Genomic DNA, 16586 nt, shown 5'->3' with positions numbered 1-16586 from the left:
TCGAGTCGGTGATACCATCCAGCCATCTCATCCTCTGTCGTCCCCTTCTCCTCCTGCCCCCAATTCCTCCCAGCATCAGGGTCTTTTCCAATGAGTCAACTCTTCACATGAGGTGGCCAAAGTATTGGAGTTTCAGCTTCAGCATCAGTCCTTCCAATGAACACCCAGGACTGATCTCCTTTAGGATGGACTGGCTGGATCTCCTTGCAGTCCAAGGGACTCTCAAGAGTCTTCTCCAACACCATAGTTCAAAAGCATGAATTTTTCAGCACTCAGCTTTCTTCACAGTCCAACTCTCACATCCATATATGACCACTGGAAAAACCATAGCCTTGACCAGACGGAACTTTGTTGGCAAAGTAATGTCTCTACTTTTTAATATGGTATCTAGGTTGATCATAACTTTCCTTCCAAGGAGCAAGCATCTTTTAATTTCATGGCTGCAGTCACCATCTGCAGTGATTTTGGAGCCCAAAAAAATAAAGTCTGACACTGTTTCCACTGTCTCCCCATCTATTTCCCATAGATTGTATAAACCTACAAATGTAGAACTGCTCAAAAGTCTCAAAAAGCTTTCCACCTACCTAAGTAAGATATAAGTGACTTACTTGTATGTTGTATCAGGCTGTAGATTTTTCAGAAGACATTCTGTTACTCTATTAACAGTCAAAATTTTTCTGTCTCCATATTCAATGTTATAGCCAGTGATTGCAGAACCATGGCAATCTGGTTCCTCCCATTGAATAGCAATGCAAGATGATGCCAATTTGGCAGGAACTTTGTTTTCAAATTCTTGTAACACTGTTACTACTGCTGGTACAGTTGCTGGTGTGGTTACTATGCCAGTTTCTCCAAACATTCCAACTCCAACTATATTTACGGCCTGAAAAAGAATATTCTGTTAGAGATTCATTATTACTTGGTTTTTGTACATAAACCATTTTGTTGCATAGAAACAAATTTTCTTGTGTGTATGTGGTTTGGATTTTGCTTGTGGCTTTATTTTCACATGTTAGATCTTCTCATACCCAAGAAACCAGGCCTTGCCTAAGTGACATCACATTTGCAAGAATGCATGCCATCTTGCCCTTCTTTACAATTTTCATGGATCTCTCTTAAGAGGAAGCAGAGAGAACGTTGGGAATGGGAATCACAGGTGATTAGTTTTTTCCTTTCTTTGTATATACAAATTCACAAAATAAACTTTCTTAAACTCTAATTCTAACAATACGGAATAAAAATTTTAGATATAATTGACACGTAACATTGTGTAAGTTTAAGGTGTATAACATTGATTTGAAACATTTATATATTGCAATATGAAACAATATGGTTCTAAGATGCTGACATATACACGGAAGTCTGTAGGTTGCATATTTAAGAAGGTGAAGAGTCTAAAACTGCGAAGGTAAATGAAGAGTGCTAATATGGACAGTTCAGGAAAAATATACCCAAACCGAACTCATTTATCCCATCAAACTTTCTTCCTTTTCTTCAACTTGTAGTTTCTATCTCTGGTGGTGGTAGCCCAAAATTCACATCTTTTCATCAAGTTTCACCAACTTTGTAAAATTTTTTATTTTGAGATCATTGTAGATTCTAGTGTATCGTTCACCCACTTTCCCCAAAGGTAATATTTTGCATAACTATAGTACAATATTATAATCAGGAAATTAACATTAATACATTCCATCGATGTTACTCAGATTTCACCAATTTTACATGTGCTCATTTGTGTGTATATTTATTTCTATTACATTTTATCACATGTGTAGCTTCATGTAATCACCAATCCAGTTAGGATAGAAGCTCCATCACAATTTACCCTTTTATAGCCTCAGTGATTTTTTCTCCCTCCCCCTTTTTTCTAATCCCTGACAACCAGTAATTTGTTCTTCATAACTATAATTATGTTTTTTTAAAAAATATTATTTATAAAAATGTAAATAGAATAAAGCAGTATGTGAATTTTTCAGATAGGTATTTTTAGTCAGCATAATTCTGTGATCCATCAAAGCTGTTGTGTGCATCAATAGTTTGATTCCTTTTATTTTCAAATAGTTAGCCATGGTATGGATGTAGTACAGTTACTTTAATCATTTACCTGTTGAAGGACATCTGACCCGTTTCTAATTTTTGGTCCTTACAAATAAAAGTGCTATGAACATCCATGTACAGGTTTTTATTGTGGATATATGTTTTTATTTGTTTAAGTGCCCAAGAATGTTGGAATATAGTTAAGTGTATGTTTAGTTTTGTGAGAAACTGCCTTACTCTTTTACAGAGTGGATGTAATTCCCATCAGAAATGTATGAGTAATTCAGTTTCTCCATGTCTTTGCCAGCATTTAGTGTTATCACTATTTTTATTTATTTGTTTATTTTACTATTATTTCAACCATTCTGATAGGTGGGTCATGATATCTCATCATGCATTTCCCTAATGGCTAATGATGTTGAAAATCTTTTCATGTGCTTATTTACCATCTGTATATTCTTTTCTGTGAATTGTATTTTCTAACTAGGTTGTTTGGGTTTAAAACTGTTGAGGTTTGAGAGTTCTTTATATATTCTAGATATTGCTCCTTTGCTGGATATGTTTTGTCAAGATTCTCTTCCAGCCTGTAGCATAGCTTTATTTCCTCTCCACAGGGGATTATGCAGAGTAAGTTTTTAAGTTTAAGGAGCTCAAATTTATCAAATTTTCATTTTATGGCTTGTGCTTTTGATATTAAATTTGAGAACTCTTTTCCTAGCTTCAGGAAATCCTGAAGATTTCCTCCTGTAATTTTTTCTAAAAGTTTTGTGTTTTATTTTTCAGTTTTCTATGGTCCATTCTGAGTTAGGTTTTATAAATATAAGGTGAGAGATTTGTGTTTTTTGGGCTATATATTCAATTTGTCCAGCATAATTTGTTGAAAAGGGCATTCTTAACTTATTTGCATCTTGCCAAAAATCAGTTGGGCATATTTGTGTAGGTTGATTTCTCGGTTCTCTATTCTGTTCCATTGACTTATGTGTCTGTCCCTTCACTAATACTACACTGTCTTTATTACTATATCCATACAGTAAATTTTTGACATTAGATAGAGTGGTTTCTTTCACCTTAGTTTTGTTTTTCAAGATTGATTGATCTATTTTAGATGCTGTGAATGTCCACATAAATTTTAGAATGAGATTGTATGTATCTATTAGTAATTTTGCTTAGATTTTGATAAGATTTATATTAAACCTATAAATCATTTTGGGGAAATTAAACATTAAACATGTATTCCAATTTTTTAACACAATATGTCTCTCTAGTTATTTGGGTCTTTGATTAATTAGCATTTTGTAAAGTTCAGCACATATGTACAGAACATGTTTTGTTGGAATTATACCTACATGTTTCATTTTCTCTAGAGTTATTGTAAACATTATTGTGCTTTAAATTTCTGTTTTTACATATTTGTTGTTAGTATATAGAAATGTGATTGATTTGGGGGTATTGATCTTGTGTCATGAAGACCTTGCTTACTTCACATATTGGTTTTACAAGATTTTTTGGGTACATTCCTTGGTATGGTCTGTGTAGATAAACATGTTATCTGCAGAATGTGATGGTTTTATTTATTCCTTTATAGCATGTATGCCTTTTATTTTCTTTACTCACCTTGTTTCAGTGTCTGAAATTTCTGATTTTATGTTGGGTAAGAGTGGTGAGAACATCTTTGTCTTGTTCTTAATCTTAGGGGAATCACCTTTCACCATTAACTATGTTAGCTGTAAGTTTTTTGTAGATGGTCTTTATCAAGTTGAGGAAGCCCCCATCCATTCCTAATTTTGAGATTTAAAAAAAGCATGAATGGTTGTTGGATTTTGTCAAACATACTTTTGGTCAATTGATGTGATCATACGATTTTTTTTCTTCTTCAACTTGTTTGTATAGTACGTCATGTTGGTTGATTACCCAATTTTGAACCAGGCTTGCATACCTGAAATAAATTCCACTTGGTCAAAGTATATAATTCTTTTTATACAATGTCAGATTTGAAATGCCAACATTTTTTAAGGGTTTTTTTTTAAATGTGTTTCTAAATTAACAGTCTATTAATAATCTATTTGTCTGCAGATTTCTTTTTTTGTATTATTTTTGATTTTGGTTTTGGGGTAATACTGTCCTCATAAAATGAAGTGGGAGCTCTCTCATTTTCCATTTTCTGTGAGAGATTTAAAATTAATGTTAATTTTTCTTTAAATGCTTTGTGGAATTCTCCAGTGGAACCATCTGGGCCTGGATATTTCTTTTCCAGGGCCTCTTTATTTATGAATATTTCTTTGATGACAACCTATAGGGGTATTCACATGGTCCATTTCATCTTGGCTCAGTTTTAGCAGATTGTGGTTTTCAAGAAATTGGTCCATTTCTTCTATATTGTTGCACTTATGAGTGTAGAGTTGCTCAGTCATCCCTAATTATGCTTTTCAGTTCAGTTCAGTTCAGTTGCTCAGTTGTGTCCGACTCTTTGCGACCCCATGAATCGCAGTATGCCAGGCCCAATGACTGACAAATCTGTAGTGATATCTGATGTTTTGTTCTTTTAGTGGTTTGTATCTGCTCTTTTTATCTTTGTCTTGCAAGTTGTTTATCAATTTTATTGATTTTTTTTTCAAAAACCAACTTTTTCTTTCACTGACTTTTCTCTATTGTTCTGTTTTTTATTTCATTGATTTCTGCTCATTTCCTTCCTCCTGGTTGCTTTTGGTTCATTTTACTCTTCTGTCTACTAATTAAGGTAGGAATTTAGATTATTGATTTGAGTCTTTTTTTTCTTTTGCAAGATAAGTGTATAATGCTATAAATTTCTCTGTTGGCACTGCTTTACGTGCATCCCACCTATTTTGGTATGCTGTATTTTCACTTTCATTCAATTCTATGTATTAAATTTTTTGCTTCTGATAGTTCCTCTTTGGCAAATGGATTATTTAGAAGTGTATTGTTTAACTTCTGCCTGTTTTCAGTGACATTCTTGTTGTTTTTCTGTTGTTGAGTTCTAGTTTGATTTCATTATGGTCAGAACACACACTTTGTATGATTTCAATTATTTTACATTGTTATGGCTTAGGATATGGCCTATTTTGGGGAATGTGCTATGGATACTTGAAAAGAGTATGTAATCTGATGTTGGGTGGTGTGCTAAATATGTCTATTAGATCTTGTTGGTTGATCATGTTGTTCAGTTGTTCACTATCCTTGATCATTTTCTACTTAGTAGTTTTATCAGTTGCTGAGAGGGGTGTTGAAATTCCCTACTGTAAGTGTGTATTTGCCTAATTTCTCCTTTCTGGTTATCACTTTGTGCTTCATATATTTTAAGGTTCTGTTGCTTGATACATACACATTTAGGATGCTTATGTGTTTTGGTGCATTGATCATTGATCCTTTTAGCATTACTAATGTCTCTTTTTGTTTCCAGTAATTCCTTTGTTTTGAAGTCTTCATTATCTATATACATGTAATCACTCCTGCTTTTTTATTAATGTTTACATGATATATCTTATTCCCTTTTACTTCCAACTTTCTTATGTTATTGTATTTGAAGTAAGTTTCTTGTAGACAGAATATTGGTCTGTGATTTTTTTGAGTCACTATGCCATTTCTGCTTTTTATAAGTATAATTAGGCTGTTTTACATTTAAGTTAATAATTAGTATGCTAGAGCTTAAGTCTGCCTTTAATTTTCCTGTTTGTTACTTCTATTTCTCTTTCCTCTATTTCTTACTTGGCAGGTGGTGACCTAATTCCTCAAGGGGCACCTCCCCCTAGGCTGGGGGCATTTCAGCTCACTGTGTCTCTGGCCTCAGCAGATTTTGTAATGGCAAGGAGTGGGGATAGGGACCTGTGAAACTGAAGCCTGGTCAACAGACCACTTCCTTCTTCCCTGAACATTTCTGGGGTTCAAATCACAAGTTCCTTGGTTAATTTCTTACCTTTATATGGGATAACTTGAATACTTTTTGGAAAACTAATGTGATTTCACTTATTTACACTATTTTTGTGTATATTACTCTATGACATTTTCCTAGTTTTCCCAGGTATTAAAATATACATATGTAAGTTATTAAAGTCTGGTGGTATCAATGTTTTACCACTTTGAGTGAGGCCCGGAAACATTACTTCAACTTAGGTACCTTTACTTTCCTCATTTAAAAAATATGATTTTCATAAGTATTTCCTCCTTGTTTATTGAGCACCACAACAGATGGTGTTATAATTTTTGCTTCAAACATCAAATATATTTTAAGAATCTGTGAGGAAGGGTATTCTACTATATTTATGCCTGTTTTTAACCCATTACAACTTTACGTTTCAGGTTTATTTCGATATAAATGACAAATAAAATTATTACAGTATTTAGATGGTACATTGTGGTGACTTGATAAATATACATTATGAGAGGATTCCTACACCTGCCACCTCACACTTTTTTCTTCTTTTCTGGAAAGGACATTTAAATTATACTTTCTTTGCAAATTTCAATTATATGATAGTGTTATCAAATATAGTCTTTTTCTTTTACATTCAGTTCAGTTCAGTCAGAATCAGTTCAGTCACTCAGTCGTGTCCGACTCTTTGTGACCCCATGAACCGTAGCACTCCAGGCCTCCCTGTCCATCACCATCTCCGGGAGTTTACCTAAACTCATGTCCATTGAGTCGGTGATGCCATCCACCATCTCATCCTCTGTTGTCCCCTTCTCCTCCTGCCTCCAAACTTTCCCAACATCAGGGTCTTTTCAAATGAGTCAGCTCTTTGCATCAGGTGGCCAAACTATTGGAGTTTAAACTTCAACATCAGTCCTCACAATGAACACCCAGGACTGGTCTCTTTTAGGATGGACTGGTTGGATCTCCTTGCAGTCCAAGGGACTCTCAGGTGTCTTCTCCAACACCACAGTTCAAAGGCATCAATTTTTCGGCACTCAGCTTTCTTCACAGTCCAACTCTCACATCCATATATGACCACTGGAAAAACCATAGCCTTGACCAGACGGACCTCTGTTGGCAAAGTAATGTCTCTGCTTTTTAATATGCTATCTAGGTTGGTCATAACTTTCCTTCCAAGGAGTAAGCGTCTTTTAATTTCATGGCTGCAGTCACGATCTGCAGTGATTTTGGAGCCCTAAAAAATGAAGTCTGACACTGTTTCCACTGTCTCCCCATCTATTTCCCAAGAGGTGATAGGACCAGATGCCATGATCTTAGTTTTCTGAATGTTGAGTTTTAAGCCAGCTTTTTCACTCTCCTCTTTCACTCTCATCAAAAGGCTTTTTAGTTCCTCTTCACTTTCTGCCATAAGGGTGGTGTCATCTGCATATCTGAGGTTATTGATATTTCTCCCAGCAATCTTGATTCCAGCTTGTGCTTCTTCCAGCCCAGCGTTTCTCATGATGTACTCTGCATATAAGTGAAATAAGCAGGGTGACAATATACAGCCTTGACATACTCCTTTTCCTATTTGGAACCAGTCTGTTGTCCCATGTCCAGTTCTAACTGTTGCTTCCTGACCCGCATACAGGTTTCTCAAGAGGCAGGTCAATTGGTCTGGTATTCCCATCTCCTTCAGAATTTTCCACAGTTTATTGTGATCCACACAGTCAAAGGCTTTGGCATAGTCAATAAAGCAGAAATAGATGTTTTTCTGGAACTCTCTTGCTTTTTCGATGATCCAGTGGATATTGGCAATTTGATCTCTGGTTTCTCTGCCTTTTCTAAAACCAGCTTGAACATCTGGAAGTTCTCGGTTCACGTATTGCTGAAGCCTGGCTTGGAGAATTGTGAGCATTACTTTACTAGCATGTGAGATGAGTGCAATTGTGCAGTAGTTTGAGCATTCTTTGGCATTGCTTTTCTTAAGGATTGGAATGAAAACTGACCTTTTCCAGTCTTGTGGCCACTGCTGAGTTTTCCAAATTTGCTGGCATATTGGGCGCAGCACTTTCACAGCATCTTTCAGGATTTGACATAACTCAACTGGAACTCCATCACATCCACTAGCTTTGTTCATAGTGATGCTTCCTAAGGCTCACTTGACTTCACATTCCAGGATGTCTGGCTCTAGTTGAGTGATCACACCATTGTGATTATCTGGGTCGTGAAGATCTTTTTTGTACAGTTCTGTGTATTCTTGCCTCCTCTTCTTAATATCTTCTGCTGCTGTTAGGTCCATACCATTTCTGTCCTTTATTGAGCCCACCTTTGCATGAAATGTTCCCTTGGTGTCTCTAATTTTCTTGAAGAGATCTCTAGTCTTTCCCATTCTGTTGTTTTCCTCTGTTTCTTTGCATTGATCGCTGAGGAAGGCTTTTTTTTATCTTGCTTGGCTATTCTTTGTAACTCTGCATTCAAATAGGTATATCTTTCCTTTTCTCCTTTGCTTTTAGCTTCTTTTCATTTCACAGCTATTTGTAAGTCCTCCTCAGACAACCGTTTTGCCTTTTTGCATTTATTTTCAATGGGGATGGTCTTGATCCCTGTCTCCTGTGCAATGCCACGAACCTCCGTCCATAGTTCATCAGGCACTCTGTCTACCAGATCTAGTCCCTTAAATCTATTTCTCACTTCCACTGTATATTCATAAGGGATTTGATTTAGGTCATACCTGAATGGTCTAGTGGTTATCCCTACCTTCTTCAGTTTAAGTCTGATTTTGGCAATAAGGAGTTCATGATCTGAGCCACAGTCAGCTCCTGGTCTTGTTTTTGCTGACTGTATAGAGCTTCTCCATTTTTGGCTGCAAAGTATATAATCAATCTGAGTTTGGTGTTGACCATCTGGTGATGTCCATGTGTAGAGTCTTCTCTTGTGTTGTTGGAAGAGGGTGTTTGCTATGACCAGTGTGTTCTCTTGGCAAAACTCTATTAGCCTTTGCCCTGCTTCATTCTGTACTCCAAGGCCAAATTTGACTGTTACTCCAGGTGTTTCTTGACTTCCTACTTTTGCATTCCAGTCCCCTATAATGAAAAGGACATCTTTTTTGGGTGTTCTAGAAGGTCTTGTAAGTCTTCATAGAACCGTTCAACTTCGGCTTCTTCAGCGTTACTGGTTGAGGCATAGGCTTGGATTACCGTGATATTGAATGGTTTGCCTTGGAAACGAACAGAGATCATTCTGTCACTTTTGAGATTGCATCCAAGTACTGCATTTCAGATTCTTTTGTTGATCATGATGGCTACTCCATTTCTTCTAAGGGATTCCTGCCCACAATAGTAGATATAATATTCATCTGAGTTAAATTCACCCATTCCAGTCCATTTTAGTTGAGATTTAGAGAAATGCAAATCAAAACTACAATGAGGTATCACCTCACATCAGTCAGAATGGCCATCACCAAAAAATCTACAAACAATAAATGCTGGAGAGGATTTGGAGAAAAGGGGATCCTGTTGCACTGTTAGTAGGTATGTAAATTGATATAGTCACTTTGGAGAACAGTATAGAGATTCCTTAAATAACTAGCAATAAAGCTATCATATGACCCAGCAATCCCTCTCCTCAGCATATACCCTGAGAAAACCATAATTCAATAAGACACATGGACACGAATGTTCACTGCAGGACTATTTACAATAGCCAGGACATGGAAGCTACCCATATGTCTATTGACAGATGAACAGATAAAGAAGATGTGGTACATATATAGAATGAAATATTAGCCATAAAAGGAATGAATCTGAGTCAGTTGAACTGAGGCTCCTGAACCTAGAGACTGTTATACAGAGTGAAGTAAGTCAGAAAGAGAAAAACAAATATTGTATATTAACACGTGTATATAGAATCCAGAAAGTGGTACTGATGAACATATTTGTAGGGCAAGAATAGAGACACAGATGTAGAGAGTGGACTTGTGGACACTGTGGGGAAGCGGGAGAGTGGGATGAATTGAGAGAGTATCATTGAAACATATATGTTATTATGCATAAAATAGATACCTAGTGGGAAGTTGCTGTGTAACACAGGAAGCTCAGCCAGGTGATCTTTGATAACCTAGAGGAGTGGGATGAGGGGATGGGAGGGAAGTTCAAGAGGGTGAGGATATATGTATACTTATGACTGATTCATGTTGTTGTGTGGCAGAAGCCAACATAACACCATAAAGCAATTATCCTCCAAATAAAAATAAAATAAAAACAAAATAAATTATTGGAGTGTAACTGATTTATAATGTTGTGTGTTAGTTTCAGGTGTACAGCAGAGTGATGCAATTATGCATATACTTAAATTCATTGTTTTCCAGATTCTTTATCCATATAGGTTATTACAGAATATTGAGTAGAGTTCCCTATGCTATATAGTAGGTACTTGTTGGTTATCTATTTTAAATATAGTAGTATGTATATGTTAATCCCAACCTCCTAATTTATCCTTCTCTGCTTTCTTTCCCCTTTGGTACATGTAGGTTTGTTTTCAGAATTTGTGAGTCTGTCTGTTTCTGTTTTGTAAATAAGGTCATTTGTATCATTTTTTTAGATGGCACATGTAGCTGTTATCATATGATATTTGTCTTTGTCTGACTTACTTTACTGTATGATAACTTCTAGGTCCATCCATGTTGTACAAATGTCATTACTTCATTTGTTTTGATGACTCAGTGTTAATAATGCTCCACTTTATCTATATCTATATCTATCTACCACATCTTGTGTATCTTGTTCATTTGTTGACAGACATTTAGGTTGCTTCCATGTCTTGGCTATTGCAGTGAACACTGGTATCCACGTATCCTTTTGAACTATGGTTTTCTCTGGATATATGTCCAGAAATGGGATTGCTGGATCATATGGTAGCTCTGTCTTTAGTTTTTAAAGGAACCTCCATACTGTTCTCTGTAGTGATTGTACCAGTTTGCATTCCCACCAGCAGTGTAGGGGGATTCCCTCTTCTTCACACCCTCTCCAGCATTTATTGTTTGTAGACTTTTTGACGATGGCTATTCTGACCAGTGTGAGCTGATACCTCATTGTGGTTTTGATGTGCATGTCTCTAAGAATGAGCCACATTGAGCACCTTTTCAAGGGCTTGTTGGCTATCGGTATGTCTTCTTTGGAGAAATGTCTATTGAGATCTTCTGCCCATTTTTTTGATTGCATTGTTTGCTTTTTTTTTGATATTGAGCTGCATGAGCTGTTTGTATTTTTTTGAGATTAATCCCTTGTCAGTCACTTGATTTACAAACATTTTCTCCCATCCTGTGAGTATTTTTTTCCCCATGGAAAACTCTTGATAATGCCTTCAGTTCTGAAGGAAAACTTTACTGGATAGAATATTCCTGGACTTCTTTCAGAGGGGGTTGTTACTGTATAGTTACAGTTTTGGTGTGCCTGTGGGAGGAGGTGAGCTCAGGACTCATATGTCACCATCTTGAGTCAAAATCCCAATGTTATTTATTTCCTGAAGTTACAAACCTTCTTCTGTTATCTTTTCCTTTTTATTTAGAGTACTTTCTGTAGATATTTTTTAGGGTAGTTTTGCTGGCAACAAATTCTTAGTTTTTCTTCATCTGAGAATGTCTTTATTTTCTTTTCATTCCTGAAGAATATTTTTTTACTGGATATAGTTCGCAGTTGCCATTTCCTATCTACTTGAAAAATGTGCCACTTCTTGCTGGTCTCCATGGTTTCAGATGAGGTAACTTTTGTCATCTGGATTGATGTTCACCTATAAGTAGTGTACCATTTCTCTCTGGATACTTTTAAGATATTTTTCTTTCTTTTTTGTCTCCAGAATTTAGTTAAGATGTGACTTAGTGGGTTTATTCAGGTTTATATTATTTTGGATTTGTCCAGCTTTTAAAATCTTTTGGATTATATTTTTCCCCAAATTAGAATGGTTTTTATTGTTTTTTGAATAATTTTTCATTCCTACTCTTTCTCTTCTCTCCTGCTGGGGTTTAATGATATGAACATTAGTTATTTTGTTATTTCATATATCTCTGAAATCATTAACTTTTTCTTTTTTTCTAAATCCTTCCTGGTGTTCAGAGTGGGTAAATTCTATTATCTGTGCTCGAGTTCACTGACTATATCTTTCGTCATCTCCACTCTACTATTAAACCCATCCAATAAAGCTTTTATTTTATTATTGTATTGTCAAGTTCTGTAATTTCCATTTGGTTTTCTTCTATGACTTCTATTTCTTTGTTTAGATTTTTAATATTTTTTCATTTGTTTCAGGATAACTCACAATTACTGGTCAGAATATTTTTTGATGGCTGCTTAAGTCCTTTTCAGATAACTCAAACCTCTGTCTTACTTCACAGAGCCTGTTGTGTTTTTTTGCCATTGAAGTTGTGATTTTCCTGGTTCTTGTATGACAAATGATTATTTATTCTGGACATTTTGAATATTATACTATGAGACCTGGATCTTATTTAATCATATTTTAGTAGACTGTTTAAAAAAAACAACAAAAAACAGATGGTGACTGCAGCCATGAAATTAAAAGAAGAAAAGCTATGACCACCATAGACAGCATATTAAAAAGCAAAAACATTACCAACAAAGGTCCATCTAGTCAAAAACTATGGTTTTTCCAGTAGTCATGTATGGATGTGAGAGTTGGACTAGAAAGAAAGCTGAGTGCTGAAGAATTGATGCTTTTGAACTGTGGTGTTGGAGAATACTCTTGAGAGTCCCTTGGACTGCAAGGAGATCAAACCTGTCAATTCTAAAGGAAATCAGTCCTGAATATTCATTGGAAGGACTGATGCTGAAAGCTGAAACTCTAATACTTTGACCACCTAATGCGAGAAACCGACTAATTGGAAAAGACCCTGATGCTCAGAAAGATTGAAAGCGGGAGGAGAAGGGGACAACAGAGGATGAGATGGTTGGATGGCATCACCAACCCAATGGATATTAGTTTGAGTAAACTCCGGGAGTTGGTGATGGACAGGGAAGCCTGGCGTGCTGCAGTCCATGGGGTTGCAAAGAGTCAGACATGACTGAGTGACTGAATTGAACTGAATTTAGTAGACTGTATCCCTCCAGAGGTATAGTGCAAATGTTGAGTAGGGTGGAAGTTCAGCTTTTGTCTAGGCCCCTTTGATTTCTTTCCAGAAAAAGTAGGGCAACTATTTATACTGCATTGCTGTCTCTGAGTGTGGGTATAAGCTCAACTCCTCACTGGGTTGTGCTGATACCATGGAGAAGGGAAGTGCAGGACTAACACCTCTATTTATTCAGGGTGGAAGTGTAAACTTAGCTCCCAGCTGGGTCTTAATGACACCAAGGGAAGAGAATGGGGTAGCTTAGCTTTCTCAACACCTAGATCCCTCTCTAATGGCTGAGAAGATATGGAGACTGAGCTCTCCACTGGACCCTACTGACAGCAGGTGAAGGCGGATGGGCCTGAGTGCTGACTAGCTATGCTTCCCATATTGTCTTTCAGTCTCAGTGCTGGTAGGTGGACATGTAAGTTCAGCTTCACTCTGGGTCTCACTGATACAGGAGCAGGAGGAAAGTAGAGAGCTAACTAGCCTGAATCATACCACTTTGTTCAGTATGTTGCTGCTGGGTGGGGGTGGAGGCTGAGCTTGCCAACACTACCCTTACAACGGAATTAGAGAGCTGCTGCCTGCTTCCATGAGAGAGGTATGGAAGACTGGAAGCTCCCTGCTTGGCCATACTGACACCAGTTAGCAGGGGAATGGAAGCAGAGTACTGCCTGCTTCTGCCAGGCAGAGGATGGAAGATTAATTACCTGCTTGGCCCTGCCAAAACTGATACCTCTGGCTATGGAAATCAGAGCATGTTGCTTGCTTCTGGGGTAAATTGGATAGTCAGCTTCCTACTTGGCCTGTTGAAATTTCATGGGTGGGGAAGGACAGGGATATGTGTAATTTTTCTGTTGATGTTTGCGTGGGGTAAAGTGGGTATTGCCAACAATATTTTCTTTTGTTAGGCTACCTTATTGCCAGTCATTTTGCTGGGGCTGGGGTGGAACAGGCTTTTCTTGGAGTTTTTGTTCGGTTTGTCCCTTTTGGAAATTTTGAGTTGGAGACTTCTCTCACACCCTTTTTGGGCTGTATGGGAGATGTTAAGGAAGTCTAGGGGCTCACCACTGTGTTATTCAAGTTGTGAGTCCCCCAGGATTTTTTTCCTTCCACATTTTTCTTTCTTTCCACCATTCAGAGTTTTCCTATGTTTGCTTGTTGCATTATGCTCAGGATTTTTTGGTTGTAAGAGGGAAGACCTGGGAATTATGGGGGTACTCTGTCTTGGCTAGAAGCTAGTCCATTGATTTTTACCTCTCTAATATCTTTTAAATTAATTAATGTCTCACCATTAATGTCTGACCCACTACAGCAAACTTAATGTTCATTAACTCCCCTATTCTTTGAACTATTGTGGTGGCTGTCTAATAAATATATATTGTGAGAGCATTTTTCTAGTACAAAAATAGGGGTATCCAAAAATATTACAAAGGATTCTTTTCTTTAAAAAAACTTAAAAAACCCTCCAACTTCCAGTTATGAAAGGCAATCTGGAACATGCAGCTCAGGTGCCAGTATTAGGGTTCCTAGAATTTGATGGCTTAACACTATATGGACAACATATCAGGTAATTCTAAATGTAGGCTGCTTCCCCAAACCTTAAAGTTATAAATTTTCTAATTCTAGTAGAAGATGAAGGGATCACTTCCACCTAAGGTATTCAGGGAAACATTCTTGCAGAAGCTTGGCTTTATGGAACAAGATAGAAGACAACCAGTATGAACAAATGTACAAAACATACTTGGGGTGGCAGTAGACTTGTTTGTTTGGTATGGTTTATGCAGTTTTTCCTAATTAATGACAATTATCACTTTGGGTGCTTCTATAATATACAGATTAGTAGATCTCTGGATTAGAAAATTTGATTCAGTAGGTCTGAGTGGAGGTGCAGAATTCAGTGTTTTATAAAAGCATTTCAAGTGAGTGTTAGTTCAGGGAAATTTGGGAAATATAGAACTGAAGAGAAAATAATGTCAGATCAAGTTGGAATAGAAAATAGGTGCCATCATGTTGATGTTTGAAAGAAAACAACAAAATTCTGTAAAGCAATTATCCTTCAATTAAAAAATAAATAAATTTAAAAAGAGAAAGTAGGTGCCAGATTATGTGAGGCTTTAAAAGCAAGGTAAAGGAACCCAGAATGTTGTTGCTGGATATGATGAATATTTAAGATTTGGAAGTCTGTGACTTCCTTCTGGTCTTTACACTAGAAATGGTATATTATGAATGTGAATAGCATAGCTTAATACTTTCTTTACATTGGAAGAACTGTTAGGATTACCTGAACTCTGCAAAAATACGTAGTGGCAGGAATGAGACCTTTAACTTCATAGCTCAGACAAGGGCCAGTGTATATCAAGTGCATCGAATCTTCAGTTTGTCCCCACTCTAGTCTGTAATCAGTGATTTCAGCAACATTACATACAGGAATCTGAAAAATGCAACAAAAACAAGAAATTTATCTCTTTCTATAAGGATTCACTATACTCAATACTATGGAAAGTAACAATATGATCCTTTCAGGGTCAAAGCCTATAATCTATTAAATGGAATGAAATATAGACAACTACAGAAATAAACATCATGTTGAACACTAAAATTAACATTAAATGGCTCAAATAAAATTAAGAGAAAGGATTGGATAATCCAACATACTAGTGGGATCAAACACAAAGCCCAATACTCTCTGGCTTTTATACAATGGTATGAACAGATGAATCACTTTTTATTATATTTAAAAATTTTTATTGTAATATAGTTGATTTAAAATGTGTTCATTTCAGGTGTACAGTAAAGTGATTCATATCTCTCTCTCTCTATATATATTTTTCTCTATATTTTTACATTCTCTTTCATTATAGATAATCATTTATTATTATCAGACTAAAGGTTTTTTGTTAATTTAAAAATTCTCTGCTAGAATTTGGGAAAAAGGGAAGAAAAAAATCAAAGATACCTAGGCAAATTCTTTTTGAGTTTGATTAGTTTGAAGGGGAAGACATTCAAATGGATGTAAATTTTAAAAAAATCTTCATTTCTTCACAGTCACATTTCTTATGTGTCATACAGTGGTTATATGCAAGCAAACTACCAGAGGTTTCCTAATGAAACTTTAAAAAAACTATAAATAGATTTAATTTTATTATCTCTTATTTTAGTTTAAAAAATTCAATTGGTTGCATATTGATTGTCTCTTTGGTTTTCTAAATTTATTATCCTTCAAAAATATAAGATTTGGAAGGCAGGATTACCATAGCCTTAGCCTTTCTGATAGCACTAGCAACAGGTCTTAGGTGTGTTCTAAAACCATGGTCCAAAATTTATGGAACCCTAATCTAGACTCTGACTCCTTAGGGAGTTATAGACTTTAAAAGAAATTTCTAAACCAATTACTGTGCTTTCATATCACCAAAATTAATAAACTGATAACGTACTTCCCAACTAACAACAACACAGGTTGGACTCTTGCAGGTTAGCACAGGTATACCACATTGAGTAGGAGGGCTTGGGACTGGAGCAGTTTCACATGTCACTGAATGAGATCCAGACTGCAAA

The 16586-nt window shown here is 36.3% G+C and overlaps 1 protein-coding gene across 1 annotated transcript in view; it reads right to left on the bottom strand.

The window, feature by feature from the left end:
* The window catches only part of LOC122690437 (fibronectin type III domain containing protein 3C1-like), a 54939-nt gene that overhangs the window by 17803 nt on the left and 20550 nt on the right, over window positions 1–16586 (bottom strand). Inside the window, exons 20-22 of the mRNA XM_043897416.1 lie at window positions 16466–16579; window positions 15313–15462; window positions 609–883 (exon numbers count right to left, since the gene is read on the bottom strand). Coding sequence (XP_043753351.1) covers window positions 609–883; window positions 15313–15462; window positions 16466–16579 — 539 coding nt within the window. The remainder of the gene's footprint in view (window positions 1–608; window positions 884–15312; window positions 15463–16465; window positions 16580–16586) is intronic.

Source organism: Cervus elaphus, chromosome X (assembly GCF_910594005.1).
Source record: "Cervus elaphus chromosome X, mCerEla1.1, whole genome shotgun sequence".
NCBI lineage: Eukaryota > Metazoa > Chordata > Mammalia > Artiodactyla > Cervidae > Cervus > Cervus elaphus.
Note: the sequence above shows the minus strand (reverse complement) of the source record. Positions and strands in the feature narration are given on the sequence as shown.